The sequence below is a fragment of the Oncorhynchus clarkii genome, chromosome 10 (assembly GCF_045791955.1).
Source record: "Oncorhynchus clarkii lewisi isolate Uvic-CL-2024 chromosome 10, UVic_Ocla_1.0, whole genome shotgun sequence".
Classification (NCBI taxonomy): Eukaryota; Metazoa; Chordata; class Actinopteri; order Salmoniformes; family Salmonidae; genus Oncorhynchus; species Oncorhynchus clarkii.
In genome coordinates, this window is record NC_092156.1 from 29,253,819 (window position 1) to 29,273,974 (window position 20,156).

General features: G+C 41.1%; 1 protein-coding gene and 1 long non-coding RNA gene across 4 annotated transcripts; one reads left to right on the forward strand and one right to left on the reverse strand.

Moving 5' to 3' along the window:
• The first annotated feature begins 1,027 nt into the window (after positions 1-1,027).
• Positions 1,028-2,237, forward strand: LOC139418240 (uncharacterized). Its single transcript, XR_011635290.1, has 2 exons — positions 1,028-1,151; positions 1,658-2,237. It is a non-coding gene; the product is annotated as an uncharacterized lncRNA (long non-coding RNA).
• On the reverse strand, positions 2,221-16,013 carry LOC139418238 (Era-like 12S mitochondrial rRNA chaperone 1). Of its 3 annotated transcripts, none has more exons than XM_071167536.1 (8): positions 15,769-16,013; positions 14,901-15,397; positions 9,832-9,878; positions 9,679-9,740; positions 9,360-9,472; positions 9,006-9,172; positions 8,454-8,670; positions 2,221-4,243 (listed from the first exon to the last, which is right to left on the reverse strand). In XM_071167536.1, exons 2-6 carry the CDS (start codon positions 15,009-15,011, stop codon positions 9,053-9,055), a joined length of 453 nt encoding a protein of 150 aa, XP_071023637.1. In that variant the 5' UTR covers positions 15,012-15,397; positions 15,769-16,013; the 3' UTR covers positions 2,221-4,243; positions 8,454-8,670; positions 9,006-9,052. The 3 variants fall into 3 exon arrangements, with proteins under 3 accessions (XP_071023637.1, XP_071023638.1, XP_071023636.1); XM_071167537.1 differs by adding an exon at positions 14,709-14,781 and having other exon boundaries at positions 8,454-9,172; XM_071167535.1 differs by having other exon boundaries at positions 8,454-9,172.
• Between the last annotated feature and the right edge of the window lie 4,143 nt (positions 16,014-20,156).

Sequence of the window (20,156 nt, forward strand, 5' to 3'; positions counted from 1 at the left end):
GGTCCAAAATACACCCCCAGGCTGTATAATTGCTATTTGACCAAGGAGAGTGATGGAGTGCTGAATCAGATGACCTGGCCTCCACAGTCATCCGGCCTCAACCCAATTGAGATGGTTTGGGATGAGTTGGACAGCAGAGTGAAGAAAAAGGAGACAACAAGTGCTCAGCATATGTGAGAACTCCTTCAAGACTGTTGGAAAAGCATTCCTCATAAAGCTGTCAATTGTAAATAAGAATTTGTTCTTAACTGATTTGCCTAGTTAAATAAAGGTTAAATAAAATAAAACATTAAAAGCTGTTTGAGAGAATGCCAAGAGTGTGCAAAGCTGTCATCAAGGCAAAGGGTGGCTACTTTGAAGAATCTAAAATATACAATATATTTTGATTTGTTTAACACTTTTTTGTTACTACATGATTCCATATGTGTTATTTCATAGTTTTGATGTCTTCACTATTATTCTACAATGTAGAAAATAGTAAATATAATGAAAAACCCTGAAATTAGTAGGTGTGTCCAAACACATTTTTGAAAGATTTAAGTTGGCTGTTTCTTAGGATGTACACTTAAGGTCATAATGTTTAATTATTCAGTGACTTCAATAATCAGTTCAGTGGAGGTAATGTTTGAACAATAGGCAATGTTTGCTTGGGTGAGTTTGAATGTTGACAAAAGAGACAGACAATTTGTTAAACAAAACACCTTTTAAAATGGAAGCTGGAAATAAATCTGCCAAAATAAGGCCAAAAAACTGGAGAAAAATATTTCTTAAGAAAAACTTGCTTTGGAATGGGTGTGTACGGGGGCATGGAGGGGTGTCAGACGAGATGTCAAACACCTGATGTTGCAAAACTGTTTGGGGTCTGATTAGAAGGGGTGGGGCACATCATTAGATCAGAGGCAAACAGGACAAGACCCAGAGCATGATAGATAAGGGGGCCACAGCTCTGATGTCATCGCCATATGCAAATGAACTGGTGGCCTTAAAGGAGACCTTTGCGAGCTGTCATGAGTCTGTGAACAATGTGGTAGGGTTGGAGACGTGCTGGCTGTTGTAAACCAGAGCAGCGTGGTAATAGAAAACAACCAATGCCCTTAATTAACACTTTTTTCTTCAAGAGAGAGGACAACGCAGACAGACCAGACATGGAGGTGAGGTGAACATTTAAAGGCCCACTATGTGAAATGTACAGACGTTTTGATCACTTAACCCAGTCACGCTAAACCTCTGAAGTTGTCAATTGGGCTTCATTTGAAGGGGATAATTAGGGGAGAGAGCTGATGTTTAGTGGTAGAGAAAGTCCTCTATTAAGATGCTCTGCAAGTGGTTTCTTTTAGTTAACTACAAGCAATTACAAAAATAAAACTCATGTACATGGTATCGGTATATAATGCAATGTGGGACCTGAACTTGGTTAGTCTTGCAATAGGACTTCAATAGATTTGATTAAGAAATTGATGTGGATCATGCGTGAATTTGTTGTCTTGAGAAAATATCATTCTGTAATATAGCATGCATATTGTATTCATTCCTTGGGTGGTTGACTTCTCAGAATATGTTAATACACATTGATAACATATAGACTCAACCCTGTTTCTGTACATATTTGTTTGTGTATTTATTTAATATGTAATATCCATAATTCTCTCCCCAACAGGTTTATTCATTTAGGCAATGTCATCATGGGACATTGTTCGTTAGTCTTGTATCCTGGACAGGATATCATCATATACTGTAAGTTCGTTATGGTGACACTACAGTATAGATGATGTACTATCCAGGGTCTCATTCCCCCTCCGGATACTATCACCACACACACAAGCTGTTGACGGTTGGAAGCTAGACGGTGGCAATCTAACCGTTACCATTACTGAGTTTTAGCAATGGTAAGGGTTCTATTGACGCCTCTCAATATCATAGCTACAATAGTACACACATGGACGGATGCTGCTGGCGGTTGGAAGCTAGAGGGTGGCACTCAAACCGTTACCATTACTGAGTTTTAGTAATGGTAAGGGTTCTAATGCTGCTTCTCAATGTCATCTGGAGTTGCATTAAAGGAAACTTAAAACTGGTGGACTGGTCTCATCTTCCTTGCAAGAAATCGCATTTGATTACAACACCTTAGTGATACCAAGAGCCAAAGTTGTGTTTAAGAGCTGATTTTGATATTGTAAGATGTTTGTTGACTTGTGAAATAATGTTTAAAAATAAAAACCAAAGAATGACTATCAATATCTTGGTGTACATCTCACTCTGAATGTTAAATACTGTACCAAGGTTACCACCTCAATGCATTGACAGGTTACACATATGAAATTGTATGAAAGCATACATATTATTATTCTGTTTTTTATTTATCATTTCATATACTCCTTGCAGTGTACACCTTTTTAAAAGCAGTTGGTTTGTCTAATTGAAGATTACCTCTAGTATTCTGCACTAAACATCCGGTTGTTAGGAGTGTAACTGTCAGTGTAATCAATGGAGAGCAGCTGTTTCTGTAGACAGAGAGAACTGAGACAGCCCTCTCTCTCCCCCCTCTTCTTCTCACAGTCTCACTCTCTCTCTTCATTGAGACACCCCAGCCCTCCCTCTCTTTATCAGCTCTCTCTCTTTGGCCTTGCTTTAGGCCACAGGGCACACACTTGTTTTTCATCAAGATAGCCTGGATAGTGACAGCCCATAGAGCAAACTTACAGGGAGGGGGAGAAATGAACCAAATTACCATTATCTGATTTTACCAGCAGGTTAGCTCTCCATTTTACCAGCAGGATAGCGCTCCATTTTACCAGCAGGTTAGCGCTCCATTTTACCAGCAGGTTAGCACTCCATTTTACCAGCAGGTTAGCACTCTATTTTACCAGCAGGTTAGCACTCTATTTTACCAGCAGGTTAGCGCTCTATTTTACCAGCAGGTTAGCACTCCATTTTACCAGCAGGTTAGCACTCCATTTTACCAGCAGGTTAGCACTCCATTTTACCAGCAGGTTAGCACTCTATTTTACTACCAGCAAGTTAGCACTCTATTTTACTACCAGCAGGTTAGCACTCTATTTTACTACCAGCAGGTTAGCACTCTATTTTACCAGCAGGTCAGCACTCTATTTTACCAGCAGGTCAGCACTCTATTTTACTACCAGCAGGTCAGCACTCTATTTTACTACCAGCAGGTTAGCACTCTATTTTACCAGCAGGTCAGCACTCTATTTTACTACCAGCAGGTTAGCACTCTATTTTACCAGCAGGTTAGCACTCTATTTTACCAGCAGGTCAGCGCTCCATTTTACTACCAGCAGGTTAGCACTCAATTTTGAATTCCATTAAAGAGAAACAATTCAGTCCTCAGGGGTTTTGCTTTGAGAGAGAGAATAAGAAGGAAAGATAGAAAGAGAGCTAGCGAGGAAAAATATGAAATCAAGGCTTGAGGGGACAGCAATGCTATTGTCAGCTGACAGAGAGAGAAGAGTGAGAGGAGAGAGACAGGGGGTGGATAGCACAACAGGGACATTCGACAAACAGAACGTGACTGTGCTACTCCCAGTTCAATCATCACAGGGCCAGGTGAGGCAGAGGTCTACTGCCAAGGGAAAGGTTCTGGTAGCCTAAAATAAAACAAAAACCTTTTCACAGTTCTCCTCACCACACACACACCAAAATATATCCATTTAAATAACAGAGGTGAGAGGTAAAATTATAATTACAAGATAATATGTTACAGAAGCTCTGAAAGACAAACCTGTGGAAAATATATATGCAAAAATATACACAAGTCATCCTTTACTCAAGAGCAATGCTTATGCAAGAATACAGTATGATGACCCTTGAGAGAAGTGACTGTAGAAAAGGCTGAGAACAAGTTCAAGGGGAGAGAGCTGTCACTCTGTGTTTCCATTAACTCTTAATAGCTGACTCACGATGAGCACTCACAAGCTCTCAGCAGCACAGTTCAGCTGTAGGTCTGTCCACAGTCAAGCAATAGAAACCAGTCAGATCTTTCACTGAGTATAGTGTCCAAAGAATCCGTAGAGTCCAACAATGTTAATTTCCAACACACTAGGCCACCATAATACTGTGTTTGCCCCAGATGATCACAATACTCTGTTTCCCATAATCCTCTTCAATTCTTCACCTTCACTGAGAGCCTCAGCTTGACCTCCCTGAGGAACACAGTGCTAAGGTCCTCTCCAGCCTCTCTGGTAATCCTGGCAACCATCTGACCAGCCTGGCCAATCACCATTTTCTGTCACCGGGAGAAATAAAAAAACACAAAAGGAAATACATTATATTAATATGAGCATGCATTTCAATATAATGCCAATGTTTTAAGTCCACAAGAGGACCCCAGTTACTACAGCAGATAAGAAGAATTTATACTGTAATATTCACTCGGTCCTAACAACCAAATATACAGTAAATCAATGACTTTCAACTCTGTCATCATTCACTTAACTGAATGAAAACGAGAGTAGTCTGGTGCAGGGATCAAGTTTACATCACTGAGCACTGCTGCACCACTGCAGATATAGACTAACATTCATCCAGTCTGTCTGACATGAAAAAAGTATGGTTTAAAAAGGAGTATGCTCAAATATTTACAAGTTATTACAGGCTAAAGAACTCCAGGTATAGTGACTTGAAGCTAAAGAGTCTGAAAAAACAGTTAATCTACACATGTAATCATCAGTCAGAGGACACATAGCTGAGCAGCTTCATCTCTTAAACATTAGGGGGAAATGGTTGTGACAGGATACAGATCAGAGTTGGGGTCAATTCCATTTCAATTCAGTCAATTCAGGAAGCACATTGAAATTGCTATTCCAATTTCCCTTGTTGCTCGGAACCGAAATTGAAATGTTCAGTTTACTTCCTAACTGAATAGAAATGGAATTGACTCCAAACCTGACAGAGATGTCATGTAAAAGCAAGCTGTAGAATCACTATGGGAATGTACCATAGTGATGTAAGGGGGGAGGGGAAGAAGTCAAAAACAGCCGGTTCAGATGAACTATCTGTCGACACATCGACAGGCCTGTGTGAAAGGCCACACACATAGAGCATGGAACCACTATCCGTCTGCGAGAAAGTTCCAGTTGCTTCTCTCCTTCTTGTCTTTATCTTCTTCCACTGATGGCTTCTCACATGTTCATTAGTAACTGGGTAGTTAGGTTGGTGGGGGTGTCATTGACATGTTTCACAACAGGGGACATATACAGCATCATCCGTAATTATTGGGACAGTGAAGTATTTTTTCTTCTTTTGGCTCTGTACTCCAAACAATGATTATGAAGTTAAAGGGCAGACTGTCATTTTTATTTTAGTTTTTTTTCATCCATTTATTTTAATCCATACCGTATATAAATTACACCACTTTTTGTACATAGTCCCCCCATTTTATGGGAGCAAAAGTATTGGACCAAATTCACTTACAGTTGAAGTCGGAAGTTTACATACACTTAGGTTGGAGTCATTAAAACTATTTTTTCAATCACTCCACAAATTTGTTGTTAATTAACAAACTATAGTTTTTGCAAGTCGGTTAGGATATCTACTTTATGCATGACACATGTAATTTTTCCAACAATTGTTTACAGACAGATTATTTCATTTATAATTCACTGTATCACAATTCCAGTGGGTCAGATGTTTACATAGACTAAGTTGACTGTGCCTTTAAACAGCTTGGAAAATTCCAGAAAATTATGTTATGGCTTTAGAAGCTTCTGATAGGTCAATTGACATAATTTGAGTCAATTGGAGGTGTACCTGTGGATGTATTTCAAGGCCTACCTTCAAACTCAGTGCCTCTTTTCTTGTCATCGTGGTAAAATCAAAAAAATTCAGCCAAGACCTCAGAAAAACAATTGTAGACCTCCACAAGTCTGGTTCATCCTTGGGAGCAATTTCCAAACTCCTGAATGTACCACGTTCATCTGTACAAACAATAGTATGCAAGTATACACACCATGGGACCACACAGCCGTCAAACCGCTCAGTAAGGAGACGCGTTCTGTCTCCTAGAGATGAACGTACTTTGGTGTGAAAAGTGCAAATCAATCCCAGAACAACAGCATAGGATCTTGTGAAGATGCTGGAGGAAACAGGTACAAAAGTCTCTATATCCACAGTACAACGAGTCCTATATTGACATAACCTGAAAGGCCGCTCAGCAAGGAAGAAGCCACTGCTCTAAAACCGCCATAAAAAAGACAGACTACAGTTTGCAACTGCACATGGGGACAAAGGTTGTACTTTTTGGAGAAATGTCCTCTGGTCTGATGAAACAAAAATAGAACTGTTTGGCCATAATGACCATCATTATGTTTGGAGGAAAAAGGGGGAGGCTTGCAAGCCGAAGAACACCATCCCAACCGTGAAGAATGGGGGTGGCAGCATCATGTTGTGTGGGTGCTTTGCTACAGGAGGGACTGATGCACTTCACAAAATATATGGCATGATAAGGAAGGACAATTATGTGGATATATTGAAGCAACATCTCAAGACATCAGTGAGGAAGCTAAAGCTTGGTCTCAAATGGGTCTTCCAAACGGACAACGACCCCAAGCATACTTCCAAAGTTGTGGCAAAATAGCTACCAAATACTAATTGAGTGTATGTAAACTTCTGACTCACTGGGAATGTGATGAAAGTAATAAAAGCTGAAATAAATAATTATTTCTACTATTATTATGCCATTTCACATTATTCAAATAAAGTGGTGATCCTAACTGACCTAAGACAGGGAATTTTTACTAGGATTTTAATGTCAGGAATTGTGAAAAACTGAGTTTAAATGTATTTGGCTAAGGTGTATGTAAACTTCCGACTTCAACTGTACATGTGTATTAAAGTAGTAAAAAGTTAGGTATTTGTTCCCATATACATAGCACGCAATGACTCTACACATTTGTTGGATGCATTTGCTCTTTGTTTTGGTTGTGTTTCAGATTAGTTTGTGCCCAATAGAAATTAATGGTAAATCATGTATTGTGTCATTTTGGAGTCACTTTTATTGTTAATAAATGTGGATGCTACCATGATTACGGATAATCCTGAATGAATCGTAAATAATGATGAGTGAGAAAGCACAAATATTGTACCCCCAAGACATGCTAACCTCTCACCATGACAATAACAGGGGATGTTAGCATTTTTTGGGGGGGGGGGGGGTTAAAATTCCAGAACCACACGGGGGGACCTAGTGAATGACCTGCAGAGAGCTGGGACCAAAGTAACAAAGCCTACCATCAGTAACACACTACGCCGCCAGGGACTCAAATCCTGCAGTGCCAGACGTGTCCCCCTGCTTAAGCCAGTACATGTCCAGGCCCGTCTGAAGTTTGCTAGATAGCATTTGGATGATCCAGAAGAAGATTGGGAGAATGTCATATGGTCAGATGAAACCAAAATATAACTTTTTGGTAAAAACTCAACTCGTTGTGTTTGGAGGACAAAGAATGCTTGCATCCAAAGAACACCATACCTACTGTGAAGCATGGGGTTGGAAACATCATGCTTTGAGGCTGTTTTACTGCAAAGGGACCAGGACGACTGATCCGTGTAAAGGAAAGAATGAATGGGGCCATGTATCGTGAGATTTTGAGTGAAAACCTCCTTCCACCTGCAAGGGCATTGAAGATGAAACGTGGCTGGGTCTTTCAGCATGACAATGATCCCAAACACACCGCCCGGGCAACGAAGGAGTGGCTTCGTAAGAGGCATTTCAAGGTCCTGGAGTGGCCTAGCCAGTCTCCAGATCTCAACCCCATAGAAAATCTTTGGAGGGAGTTGAAAGTCCATGTTGTCCAGCAATAGCCCCAAAACATCACTGCTCTAGAGGAGATCTGCATGGAGGAATGGGCCAAAATACCAGCAACAGTGTGTGAAAACCTTGTGAAGACTTACAGAAAACGTTTGACCTCTGTCATTGCCAACAAAGGGTATATAACAAAGTATTGAGTTAAACTTTTGTTATTGACCAAATACTTATTTTCCACCATAATTTGCAAATAAATTCATTAAAAATCCTACAATGTGATTTTCTGGATTTTTTTCTAATTTTGTCTGTCATAGTTAAAGTGTACCTATGATGAAAATTACAGGCCTCACTCATCTTTTTAAGCGGGAGAACTTGCACAATTGGTGGATGACTAAATACTTTTTTGCCCCACTGTACATATGAGATGAGTAAACAAAGTGGCATAGTTTAAAGTGGCTAGTAATACATGTATTACATAAAGATGCAGTAGATGATATAGATTACAGTATATACATATACATATGAGATGAGTAATCAATTTCCATCAATTCCCATTATTAAAGTGGCTGGAGTTGAGTCAGTGTGTTGGCAGCAGCCACTTAATGTTAGTGGTGGCTGTTTAACAGTATGATGGCCTTGAGATAGAAGCTGTTTTTCAGTCTCTCGGTCCCTGCTTTGATGCACCTGTACTGACCTTGCATTCTGGATGATAGCGGGGTGAACAGGCAGTGGCTCGGGTGGTTGTTGTCCTTAATGATCTTTATAGCCTTCCTGTGACATCAGGTGGTATAGGTGTCCTGGAGGGCAGGTAGTTTTCTCTCTGGCAGTGTTGGTGCAGACCTCCTCAGGAGTCAGTCAGAACGTCACAGTGGTATTGCCAAGAACCAGGCTTTGACCCTACTACTAGGTACCTATGTAGGACAGACAGACATGATGTCAATAGCAATATTAGTTGTCACACATCAACATAGACGCAATTGCTTTCCATGGGTTTTAAAGAACTTTAATTATTCCACAGTGAGTGTACTTGTCTACTTGGTATCAGATTTGCTTCTAGTCTGTATATGAGCATAAGCTACCATCACATTCAGTGTCTCCACATCCTCTCTATCCACAGCAGAGAGCATGAAGACATCCTTGAAGTGGGCCCTGCCCTGTTGGGTCTTCAGAGCTCTCAGCTGCTCTTTACTCAGCCACGACTGGGCCTCACTGCCCTCATGAGGAGCCACATCACCACCTGGCTCACCCTCATCTCCAGACCCTGGTGTCCTGGTCTCCCTGTCCGTCCTCCTCTCAGCCCAGGGGGGCTTGATCACACTGCGGACCTGCAGCTTCCGCCCATTCACCACTCCACATGTCAGATCTGCTGTAATCTCCAACAACCTCCAACAACCTGCTCTTCAGCGAGCCAACCTGTGCCATACACACAGTAGAGGGTTCATGTAACAATTCATATGTAGTAGACAGTTCCTAGTATATTACATGCTAATAATGCATTATATCATATGACAACCACAATCTCACCTCAGTGCATATTTAAGATGAGGCCATGGAGAGAGGATGAGGTTTGCATGTGTCTGCTATATAAATAGAGAAGTACCTTATTGAGAACTAGGACTGCTGGGACACCTGGGTACTGGGTCAGGCATTTCAGGACCTCAAAGTCTAGCTTGTTGCAGGCCCACTTGTCCGACACATCCACCATTATCACCACTGAAGAGATAACAACAAGAAGAGGACCTAAACACAATGCAGTGCATTGTCATTTGCCCAAAAATATTTTATTTCAAAGGAATTGCAAAATGTGTGGGGCCACATATTGTTTAAAAAGCATAGACTAGACTGTCTGAAAAGCAATAGCCTTACAGCAATCATCTGTGTGCCCGAAAAGTTGCAAAAAGTGAAGAATCGTGCAGTACCACGGTCAGCTTCCTTGACTAAATTCCAAGGATCCTCAAGGAGAGACTTCTCCAGCTGGTGCCTGTGGAGAAGATAAATAGCCCGTTGGAGATTTGCCTATTTCATTTTATGCACTGCAATACCACAGTAATGAAACCGGTGTAACAAATCACCTCTTGACTTTTGAAGGTGTAGTGAGTCCAGGAGTGTCCAGTAAAATCTAGAGAGAATGTATAAGTATACATGTACAGTTGAAGTCGGAAGTTTACATACACCTCAGCCAAATACATGTAAACTCAGTTTTTCACAATTCCTGACATTTTATCCTAGTAGAATGTCCCTATCTTAGGTCAGTTAGGATCACCTCTTTCTTTTAAGAATGTGAAATGTCAGAATAATAGTAGAGAGAATGATTTATTTCAGCTTTTATTTCGTTCATCACATTCCCAGTGTGTAAATGTTTTACATAAACTCAATTAGTATTTGGTAACATTGCCTTTAAAATTGTTTAACTTGGGTCAAACATTTCAGGTAGCCTTCCACAAGCTTCCCACAATAAGTTGGGTGAATTTTGGCCCATTCCTCCTGACAGAGCTGGTGTAACTGAGTCAGATTTGTAGGCTTCCTTGCTTGCACAAGCTTTTTCAGTTCTGCCCACAGATTTTCTATAGGATTGAGGTCAGGGCTTTGTGATGGCCTCCAATACCTTGACTTTGTTGTCCTTAAGCCATTTTGCCACAACTTTGGAAGTATGCTTGGGGACATTGTCCATTTGGAAGACTCATTTGCGACAAAGCTTTAACTTCCTGACTGATGTCTTGAGATTTTGCTTCAATATATCCACATAATTGTCCTCCCTCATGATGCCATCTACTTTGTGAAGTGCATCAGTCCCTCCTGCAGCAAAGCACCCCCACAACATGATGCTGCCACCCCCGTGCTTCACGGTTGGGATGGTGTACTTCAGCTCGCAAGCCTCCCCCTTTTTCCTCCAAACATAACGATGGTCTTTATGGCCATTATGGCCATTTTTTGTTTCATCAGACCAGAGGACATTTCTCCAAAAAGTACGATCTTTGTTCCCATGTGCAGTTGCAAACCGTAGTCTGTTTTTTTTATGGCGGTTTTGGAGCAGTGGCTTCTTCCTTGCTGAGCGGCCTTTCAGGTTATGTCGATATAGGACTCGTTTACTGTGGATATAGATACTGTTGCCCCTGTTTCCTCCAGCATCTTCACAAGGTCCTTTGCTATTGTTCTGGGAATGATTTGCACTTTTCACACCAGAGTACGTTCATCTATAGGAGACAGAACGCGTCTCCTTCCTGAGCGGTATGATGGCTGAATGGTCCCATGGTGTTTATACTTGCGTACTATTGTTTGTACAGATGAACGTGGTACCTTCAGACGTTTGGAAATTGCTCCCAAGGATGAACCAGACTTGTGGAGGTCTACAATTTTTTTTCTGTGGTCTTGGCTGATTTCTTTTGATTTTCCCATGATGTCAAGCAAAGAGGCACTGAGATTGAAGGTATGCCTTGAAATATATCCACAGGTACACCTCCAATTGACTCAAATTATGTCAATTGACCTATCAGAAGCTTCTAAAGCCATGACATCATTTTCAGGAATTTTCCAAGCTGTTTAAAGGCACAGTCAACTTAGTGTATGTAAACTTCTGACCCACTGGAATTGTGATACAGTGAATTATAAGTGAAATAATCTGTCTGTAAACAATTGTTGGAAAAATGACTTGTGTCATGCACAAAGTACAGTGGGGCAAAAAAGTATTTAGTCAGCCACCAATTGTGCAAGTTCTCCCATTTAAAAACATGAGAGAGGCCTGTAACTTTCATCATAGTTACACTTCAACTATGACAGACAAAATGAGGGAAAAAAATCCAGAAAATCACATTGTAGGATTTTTAATGAATGTATTTGCAAATTATGGTGGAAAATAAGTATTTGGTCACCTACAAACAAGCAAGATTTCTGGCTCTCACAGACCTGTAACTTCTTCTTTAAGAGGCTCCTCTGTCCTTCACTCGTTACCTGTATTAATGGCACCTGTTTGAACTTGTTATCAGTATAAAAGACACCTGTCCACAACCTCAAACAGTCACACTCCAAACTCCACTATGGCCAAGACCAAAGAGCTGTCAAAGGACACCAGAAACAAAATTGTAGACCTGCACCAGGCTGGGAAGACTGAATCTGCAATAGGTAAGCAGCTTGGTTTGAAGAAATCAACTGTGGGAGCAATTATAAGGAAATGGAAGACATACAAGACCACTGATAATCTCCCTCGATCTGGGGCTCCACGCAAGATCTCACCCGTGGGGTCAAAATGATCACAAGAACGGTGAGCAAAAATCCCAGAACCACACAGGGGGACCTAGTGAATGACCTGCAGAGAGCTGGGACCAAAGTAACAAAGCCTACCATCAGTAACACACTACGCCGCCAGGGACTCAAATCCTGCAGTGCCAGACGTGTCCCCCTGCTTAAGCCAGTACATGTCCAGGCCCGTCTGAAGTTTGCTAGAGAGCATTTGGATGATCCAGAAGAACATTGGGAGAATGTCATATGGTCAGATGAAACCAAAATATAACTTTTTGGTAAAAACTCAACTCGTCGTGTTTGGAGGACAAAGAACGCTGAGTTGCATCCAAAGAACACCATACCTACTGTGAAGCATGGGGGTGGAAACATTATGCTTTGGGGCTGTTTTTCTGCAAAGGGACCAGGACGACTGATCCGTGTAAAGGAAAGAATGAATGGGGCAATGTATCGTGAGATTTTGAGTGAAAACCTCCTTCCATCAGCAAGGGCATTGAAGATGAAATGTGGCTGGGTCTTTCAGCATGACAATGATCCCAAACACACCGCCCGGGCAACGAAGGAGTGGCTTCATAAGAAGCATTTCAAGGTCCTGGAGTGGCCTAGCCAGTCTCCAGAGCTCAACCCCATAGAAAATCTTTGGAGGGAGTTGAAAGTCCATGTTGTCCAGCAATAGCCCCAAAACATCACTGCTCTAGAGGAGATCTGCATGGAGGAATGGGCCAAAATACCAGCAACAGTGTGTGAAAACCTTGCGAAGACTTACAGAAAACGTTTGACCTCTGTCATTGCCAACAAAGGGTATATAACAAAGTATTGAGTTAAACTTTTGTTATTGACCAAATACTTATTTTCCACCATAATTTGCAAATAAATTCATAAAAAATCCTACAATGTGATTTTCTGAATTTTTTCTCTCTAATTTTGTCTGTCATAGTTGAAGTGTACCTATGATGAAAATGACAGGCCTCTCTCATCTTTTTAAGTGGGAGAACTTGCACAATTGGTGGCTGACTAAATACTTTTTTGCCCCACTGTAGATGTCCTAACCAACTTGCAAAAACTAGTTTGTTGGCCTCCCGGGTGGTGCAGTGGTTATTAAGGGCGCTGTACTACAGCGCCAGCTGTGCCACCAGAGACTGTGGGTTCGTGCTCTGGCTCTGCCGCGACCGGGAGGTCCGTGGGGCGACGCACAATTGGCCTAGCGTCGTCCGAGTTAGGGAGGGTTTGACCGGTAGGGATATCCTTGTCTCATCGCACACCAGTGACTCCTGTGGCGGGCCGGGCGCAGTGCGCGTTAACCAAGGTTGCCAGGTGCACGGTGTTTCCTCCGACACATTGGTGCGGCTGGCTTCCGGTTTGGATGTGCGCTGTGTTAAGACGCAGTGTGGCTTGGTGGGTTGTGTATCGGAGGACGCATGACTTTCAACCTTCATCTCTCCCGAGCCCGTATGGGAGTTGTAGCGATGAGACAAGATAGTAGCTACTAAACAATTGGATACCACGAAATTTGGGAGAAAAAGGGGTGTAAAAAAAAAAATAAAAAAAAAAATAAATAATAGTTTGTTTACAAGACATTTGTGGAGTGGTTGAAAAACGAGTTTTAAAACCTCTTGGAGCACCGATCCCTTTAGCGGGATAATTTTCGTCAACGTCCGGTGAATTGCAGAGCGCCAAATTCAAATTAAATTACTACAAATATTTAATTTTCATGAAATCACAAGTGCATTGTTATGTTTGCACTCACGAGACTCCCAGTTACACAATAAATGTTTGTTTTGTTCCATAAAGATTATCTTTATATCCAAAAACCTCCATTTAGTTGGCGCGTTTTGTTTAGTAATCCACAGGCTCGTGCAGGTCACGACGGGCAGACGAAAATTCCAAATAGTATCCGTAAAGTTCGTAGAAACATGTCAAATGTTTTTTGCAATCAATCCTCAGGTTGTTTTTACAGTAAATAATCGCTAATATTTCAACTGGACAGTAAACTTTTCAATACAAGAGAGAAAGAAAAGGTCTCGCTCCAGTGGCGCACTCATGAACAAATTTAACATACAGGAAGACAACAAACTAACGCTACCTTTCTGGTCTTGCACAACTATCAAACAGTACACATAACGTGACACTCATTCAAGATGGCCGTACTTCTTCATTACACAAAGTAATAACCTCAACCAATTTCTAAAGACTGGTGACATCTAGTGGAAGCGGTAGGAACTGCTTGAAAGTCTTGTCTGCTTGAAAGTCCCTTAGAATTCTAGTTTCCCAATGAAAACTCATTGAATAGACAGTGACCTCAAAACAAACAAAAATCTGAATGGTTTGTCCTCTGGGTTTTTCCTGCTACATAAGTTCTGTTATACTCACAGACAAGATTCAAACAGTTTTAGAAACTGCAGAGTGTTTTCTATCCAAATCTACTAATAATATGCATATCTTATATTCTGGGGATGAGTAGCAGGAAGTTGAAATTGGGCATGCTATTTATTCAAAAGTGAAAATGCTGCCCTCTATCCCGAAGAAGTGACTCCAACCTAAGTGTATGTAAACTTCCGATTTCAACTGTATAAGTGTGGTTATCTAATAAATATAAAGTTTGTATATTGGACAGATACTGTACATAATGTAACACAGCACTGATAAAATAACGAACAATTGCCAAATGTCTGCTATGCTCAATGCAATGCATGGTCTGAGAGGTGATTCTCACTTGTGTCATCTACTGTGAGAACACCGAGGGCACGGTACCGTGTGGTATGCACTTTCTTGGAAACAACAAACACCTATAAGAGATCATGTTCAAAGAAACTGGTGTTAATGGAAAATAAACTCCATGCTGACTGATGCCATGATGTTTATAGCTTAAACTGAAGAAACTGGCCAGTACAATAAAGTGAAATACCTTTCTGCCAAGCAGTTGGTTGGACAGTGTGGACTTGCCAGAATTTGGGGGGGAATGGCCACTCTTAAAACCTTTGATTTCTCTGGTTGATCTGGATCCTTCACCAGCCATGATATTTACTTAGCTGAAACAAGAGTTTAGGGGTTGACATCAGAAATATGAGTAAAATATGAGGTACATAAACCAGATCTACAGAATTCAGGAACATAATAATATTCATACTATAGTCTGCACATTCAGTGCGCAGCATTTACATACAGAGCAACTGTACTACCATGCCCGGAGGTAACCCTCTTTTGTTTTCCGAGGCAGCAGCAGAAGTTGTGATTAACGCTGTCGGGCGGAACTGAGGCTGGATAGTGATAAAGACTGTCATCTGTCTCTGCCGGCTTTGCCTTTCGCCAGTCTGCCCAAAAACGCATCCGATGTAATAAAACAGGCGGGGGTGAAGCAAAAACCCTGTCCATTATTGGTCCCTGGACAACGGGCATCCCATCCTAAACCAAAGCAACAGAAAGAGACATCGAGAATATCATCATCACTGCGTATCCCTGCCAGGTAACTGATGCAACGGCTGTGCCTAGTTTACAATGTCGCAGGAATCAGATAAAAATATATATTATAATTATAGCTAAATGAAATGTATGTAACCTGACATCAATGGAGTTATTTCCTCAACATGAAATAAATAGCTAGCTGGATAAGGCATGGCTGTCAAGAAAATCTCATTATTGCAGAACCATTCCAGTTCATGTATTATTTCAGACAAAATAAAATATATTTCTGGTTGGTGGAAAAGCTATTACATTTATATGATCGCTTATAAATTTGAGAGAAAGCTAAACAGATAAGGTAGAAGATGACTGACCCGTTCGGAGAAACTGTGACACATTTAACAGTGGCGCAGATATGTTGAAAGAAACTCTCGGAAAATATACAGATTTTCGGAAAATCGAGATGCTCACACGGAAAGCCATTTTTGATATAAACTTATCTTGCCGAGTTATCGATGAAATTCCAACATATTTCGGTGACACTATCTGAAACGCAAGGTTACTTCATGGCATGATTACGTTCATATTGCACTTAGGGGGGCAGCCATGATGGATAAACAAAAGAGTGGTTTTGTCTGTGGAAGAGGTTCTGCTTGGTTGTTGTGGCGAACTATTGGCTTTACCGCCCCCTAGCGAACAAGAGGAGGAAACGCCATTGATCTTTATTGCTTGACTTCTGATGCCATCTCCTGTCAAATACTCTCTCAGTCTCAAACCCAATGGAACCACTGAATGTTGGATCACATTATAGAAAACCACATAATGTAGAAATATGCAATCAATAGCTGACACATCACAAACAATTTAAAGCTGTCTTCAGTTTGAGAGGGATTTTAAAACTGTAAAGTGCTGCACCTGAGAAGGAGCAACTACCAGCTCTCTGCATTACATCCATGATAAATAATGTGTCTTCTAAGCCATTGCTATTGGCCATAATAGCAATCTCTTTGCTGCTTATCTCTGGCAAATGTATTTATTTTTTATTTAACCATTATTTAACTAGGCAAGTCAGTAAAGAACCAATTCTTATTTACAATGACGGCCTACCAAAAGGCAAAAGACCTCCTATAGGACAAAACACACATCACGACAAGAGAGACAACACAACACTACATAAAGAGAGACCTAAGACAACAACGTAGCATGGTAGCAACACAACATGACAACAACACGGTAGCAAAACAACATGGTAGCAGCACAAAACATGGTACAAACATTGTTAATACTCAACTGAAAGTAAATTAACTTGAGCTTTTTTTGATGAAATAGGCCTATGGATCATCACACTGAGAAAAATGGCTTAATAATATACATGAAAAATAAGCAACAAAGTCTGCCATTACAGATTGTCAGTCCCCGTAGGCTATTTTACGTACCCCTTGGCGCTGACTTGTTTATCCCCGGGGGTACCCACATGCACCACAGGTTTGGGAAACACTGCAGTCGAAACGCCCTGGGCTTTAGCAACATGTTATCCTGAGGAATACGCAGCAACGGTGCCTAAATGTCCTTACTTACTAATTCACAACAAGAACTTGACAAACATTGGATTTGATTATACTTTATAAGTCTGCTCTAAGGTTAATTTAAGGATAAGGGAGTGCATATGTAGTTGATCGATTGATTTGTTCTATTTTATTATGTTGTTTTCAGTCTCCTTCCTCGCAAATAAAGCAAGAGAGAGCAGATGTTTTCCTCATAGTCCATCAAATATGCCGTCTGCTTGTTAGTCTTCCAGGACTCCCTCAGGATGTAACAAACACCTCCACTGGGGAGGATGATGTAGGATATCAGGTAGCTCACAATCTGTCGTCATCCAACTCTAAAAGTTGTGCAGAAAAAGAGGGAGCAACAAAAACATAGCCTTTAGCAGACACTCACTGTGGAATAGACAGACTTTCAGTGGAACTAGAAACTGAAGGATATTTGAGGATCAGTATGTTGGAACTGAGCTCTCTCTCACGAGCTTTCAAAAACTCACGCACACATACACACACACACACACACACACACACGCACACATGCACACATTTATTCAAGGCCTTTGCTCCCTCAGGGCTTTCCTCACATGGCCATTTTACGTGGGAGTGCATCAGAGTTCTTTCTATGACTGCATTAACATTGGCCTTCAAAAAGGGAAAGGGCTCTCTCCAAAAATAACAAAATGGCTGTGCCTGCAAACCATTTAATCATAAATTATTGTAGAGCCCATGTTGCCATTTAAAGTGCCCTTGTCAAGTGGAAATGGAATACTGTCATAGAAGATCTCTTCTCTGATCTGGTTTATTTCCAATTCATTCTATTCTCTATCTTGCATCTGTGATGTTTGATAGCAGTAATGTTTCTTAATTGTCAGTAACAATGAAGCCAGTAACATCCCCCAAAACATACAGTGAATTCCATTCCTCTTGCTCATCTATGTTGACTCCAGGCAGAAAGTAACTCCTGTCACGTCAAATTTACCCAGCATCTCCTATAGCAGTCAGACTAACTAGATGTGCCTTAACAGGCAGCTGCTAGAGTGATGCTGTCAACCTTGCTGCTGGCGAGGAATAACAAAGTTTATGAAATAATAAGCATGAGACATGAGCACGTCAAGAGATAGCTGTGGGAGAAGGCAGGCAGGGTTTGCCAATGCAACCGAGCATTCACCAATCCATTACAGATGATTGCAGTCAGTAACACAATACAGCAGCTGCACAGCTGCCACATCCTCTATAAGGCCTTCATCAAAATGCTTTTTAAGAAACACCCACCAGGTCACAAAGATTCTCTGATTGTAAAGTCCCTCTGACTAACTTTTTTCTCTCTCTCCAATGACAATCTAGACTTGCAATCAATATGACTTGTCTGTAAAGTGGATCGATTATGCCTCCCTTTGAAATCATCAATCATGTCGGCGGTGAATTTAAAAAGCGTAATTAGGTACAGCTTTCCTAAACATCCTGTATTGACATTATTCTGGGGCAGGAGAAAAGACACCATTCTGCGTCATTAACTTTGTATTATGGCCTGATGTGCCCACTGCTGTGCTGTTACTTTCCCATCCCCAGATGAAGTCACTGTGATTGGGCTTTCAGACAGAGCTCTCCCCCTGCCCCCCTCACTTCATGTTGGGATTTGGGTGCAGTAACACTTGCAGGCCAGGCAGGATTTGTCTTGGGTCATTGTAATGGTCTGGTCGCGATGATAACCAAGTAATTTCCATGTATTGTATAATGACATATGATGTGTCAATCAGTTACAGTTGAAGTCGGAAGATTACATACACCTTAGCCAGATACATTTCAACTCCGTGTTTCACATTTCCTGACATTTAATCCTAGTTAACATTCCCTGTCTTAGGTCAGTTAGGATCACCACTTTATTTTAAAAATGTGAAATGTGAGAATAATAGTAGAGAGAATGATTTATTTCAGCTTTTATTTCTTTCATCACATTCCCAGTGGGTCAGAAGTTTACATTCACTCAATTAGTATTTGGTAGCATTGCCTTTAAATTGTTTAACTTGGGTCAAATGTTTCAGGTAGCCTTCCACAATCTTCCCACAATAAGTTGGGTGAACTTTGGCCCATTCCTCCTGACAGAGCTGGTGTAACTGAGTCAGGTTTGTAGGCCTTCTTGCTCGCACACGCTTTTTCAGTTCTGCCCAAAAATTTTCTATGGGATTAAGGTCAGAGCTTTGTGATGGCCACTCCAATACCTTGACTTTGTTGTCCTTAAGCCATTTTGCCACAACTTTGGAAGTATGCTTGGGGTCATTGTCCATTTGGAAGACCCATTTGCGACCAAGCTTTAACTTCCTGACTGACGTCTTGAGATGTTGCTTCAATATATCCACATAATTTTCCTCCCTCATGAAGCCATCTATTTTGTGAAGTGCACAAGTCCCTCCTGCAGCAAAGCACCCCCACAACACAACATCACATTTGGGATGGTGTTCTTCGGCTTGCAAGCCTCCCCCTTTTTCCTCCAAACATAATGATGCCAAACAGTTCTATTTTTATTTCATCAGACCAGAGGACATTTCTCGAAAAAGTACAATCTTTGTCCCCATGTGCAGTTGCAAACCATAGTCTGGCTTTTTTATGGCGGTTTTGGAGCAGTGGCTTCTTCCTAGCTGAGCGGCCTTTCAGATTATGTCGATATAGGACTTGTTTTACTGTGGATATAGATACTTTTGTACCTGTTTCCTCCAGCATCTTCACAAGGTCCTTTTCTGTTGTTCTGGGATTGATTTGCACTTTTCGCACCAAAGTACGTTCTTCTCTAGGAGACAGAACGCGTCTCCTTCCTGAGCGGTATGACGGCTGTGTGGCCCCGTGGTGTTTATACTTGTGTACTATTATTGTTTGTACAGATGAACGTGGTACCTCCAATTGACTCAAATTATGTTAATTAGCCTATCAGAAGCTTCTAAAGGCATGACATAATTTTCTGGAATTTTCCATGTTGTTTAAAGGCACAGTCAACTTAGTGTATGTAAACTTCTGACCCACTGGAATTGTGATACCGTGAATTATAAGTGAAATAATCTGTCTGTAAACAATTGATGGAAAAAGTACTTGTGTCATGCACAAAGTAGATGTCCTAACCGACTTGCCAAAACTATAGTTTGTTAACAAGAAAGTTGTGGAGTGGTTGAAAAACGAGTTTTAATGACTCCAACCTAAATGTATGTAAACCTCCGTCTTCAACTGTA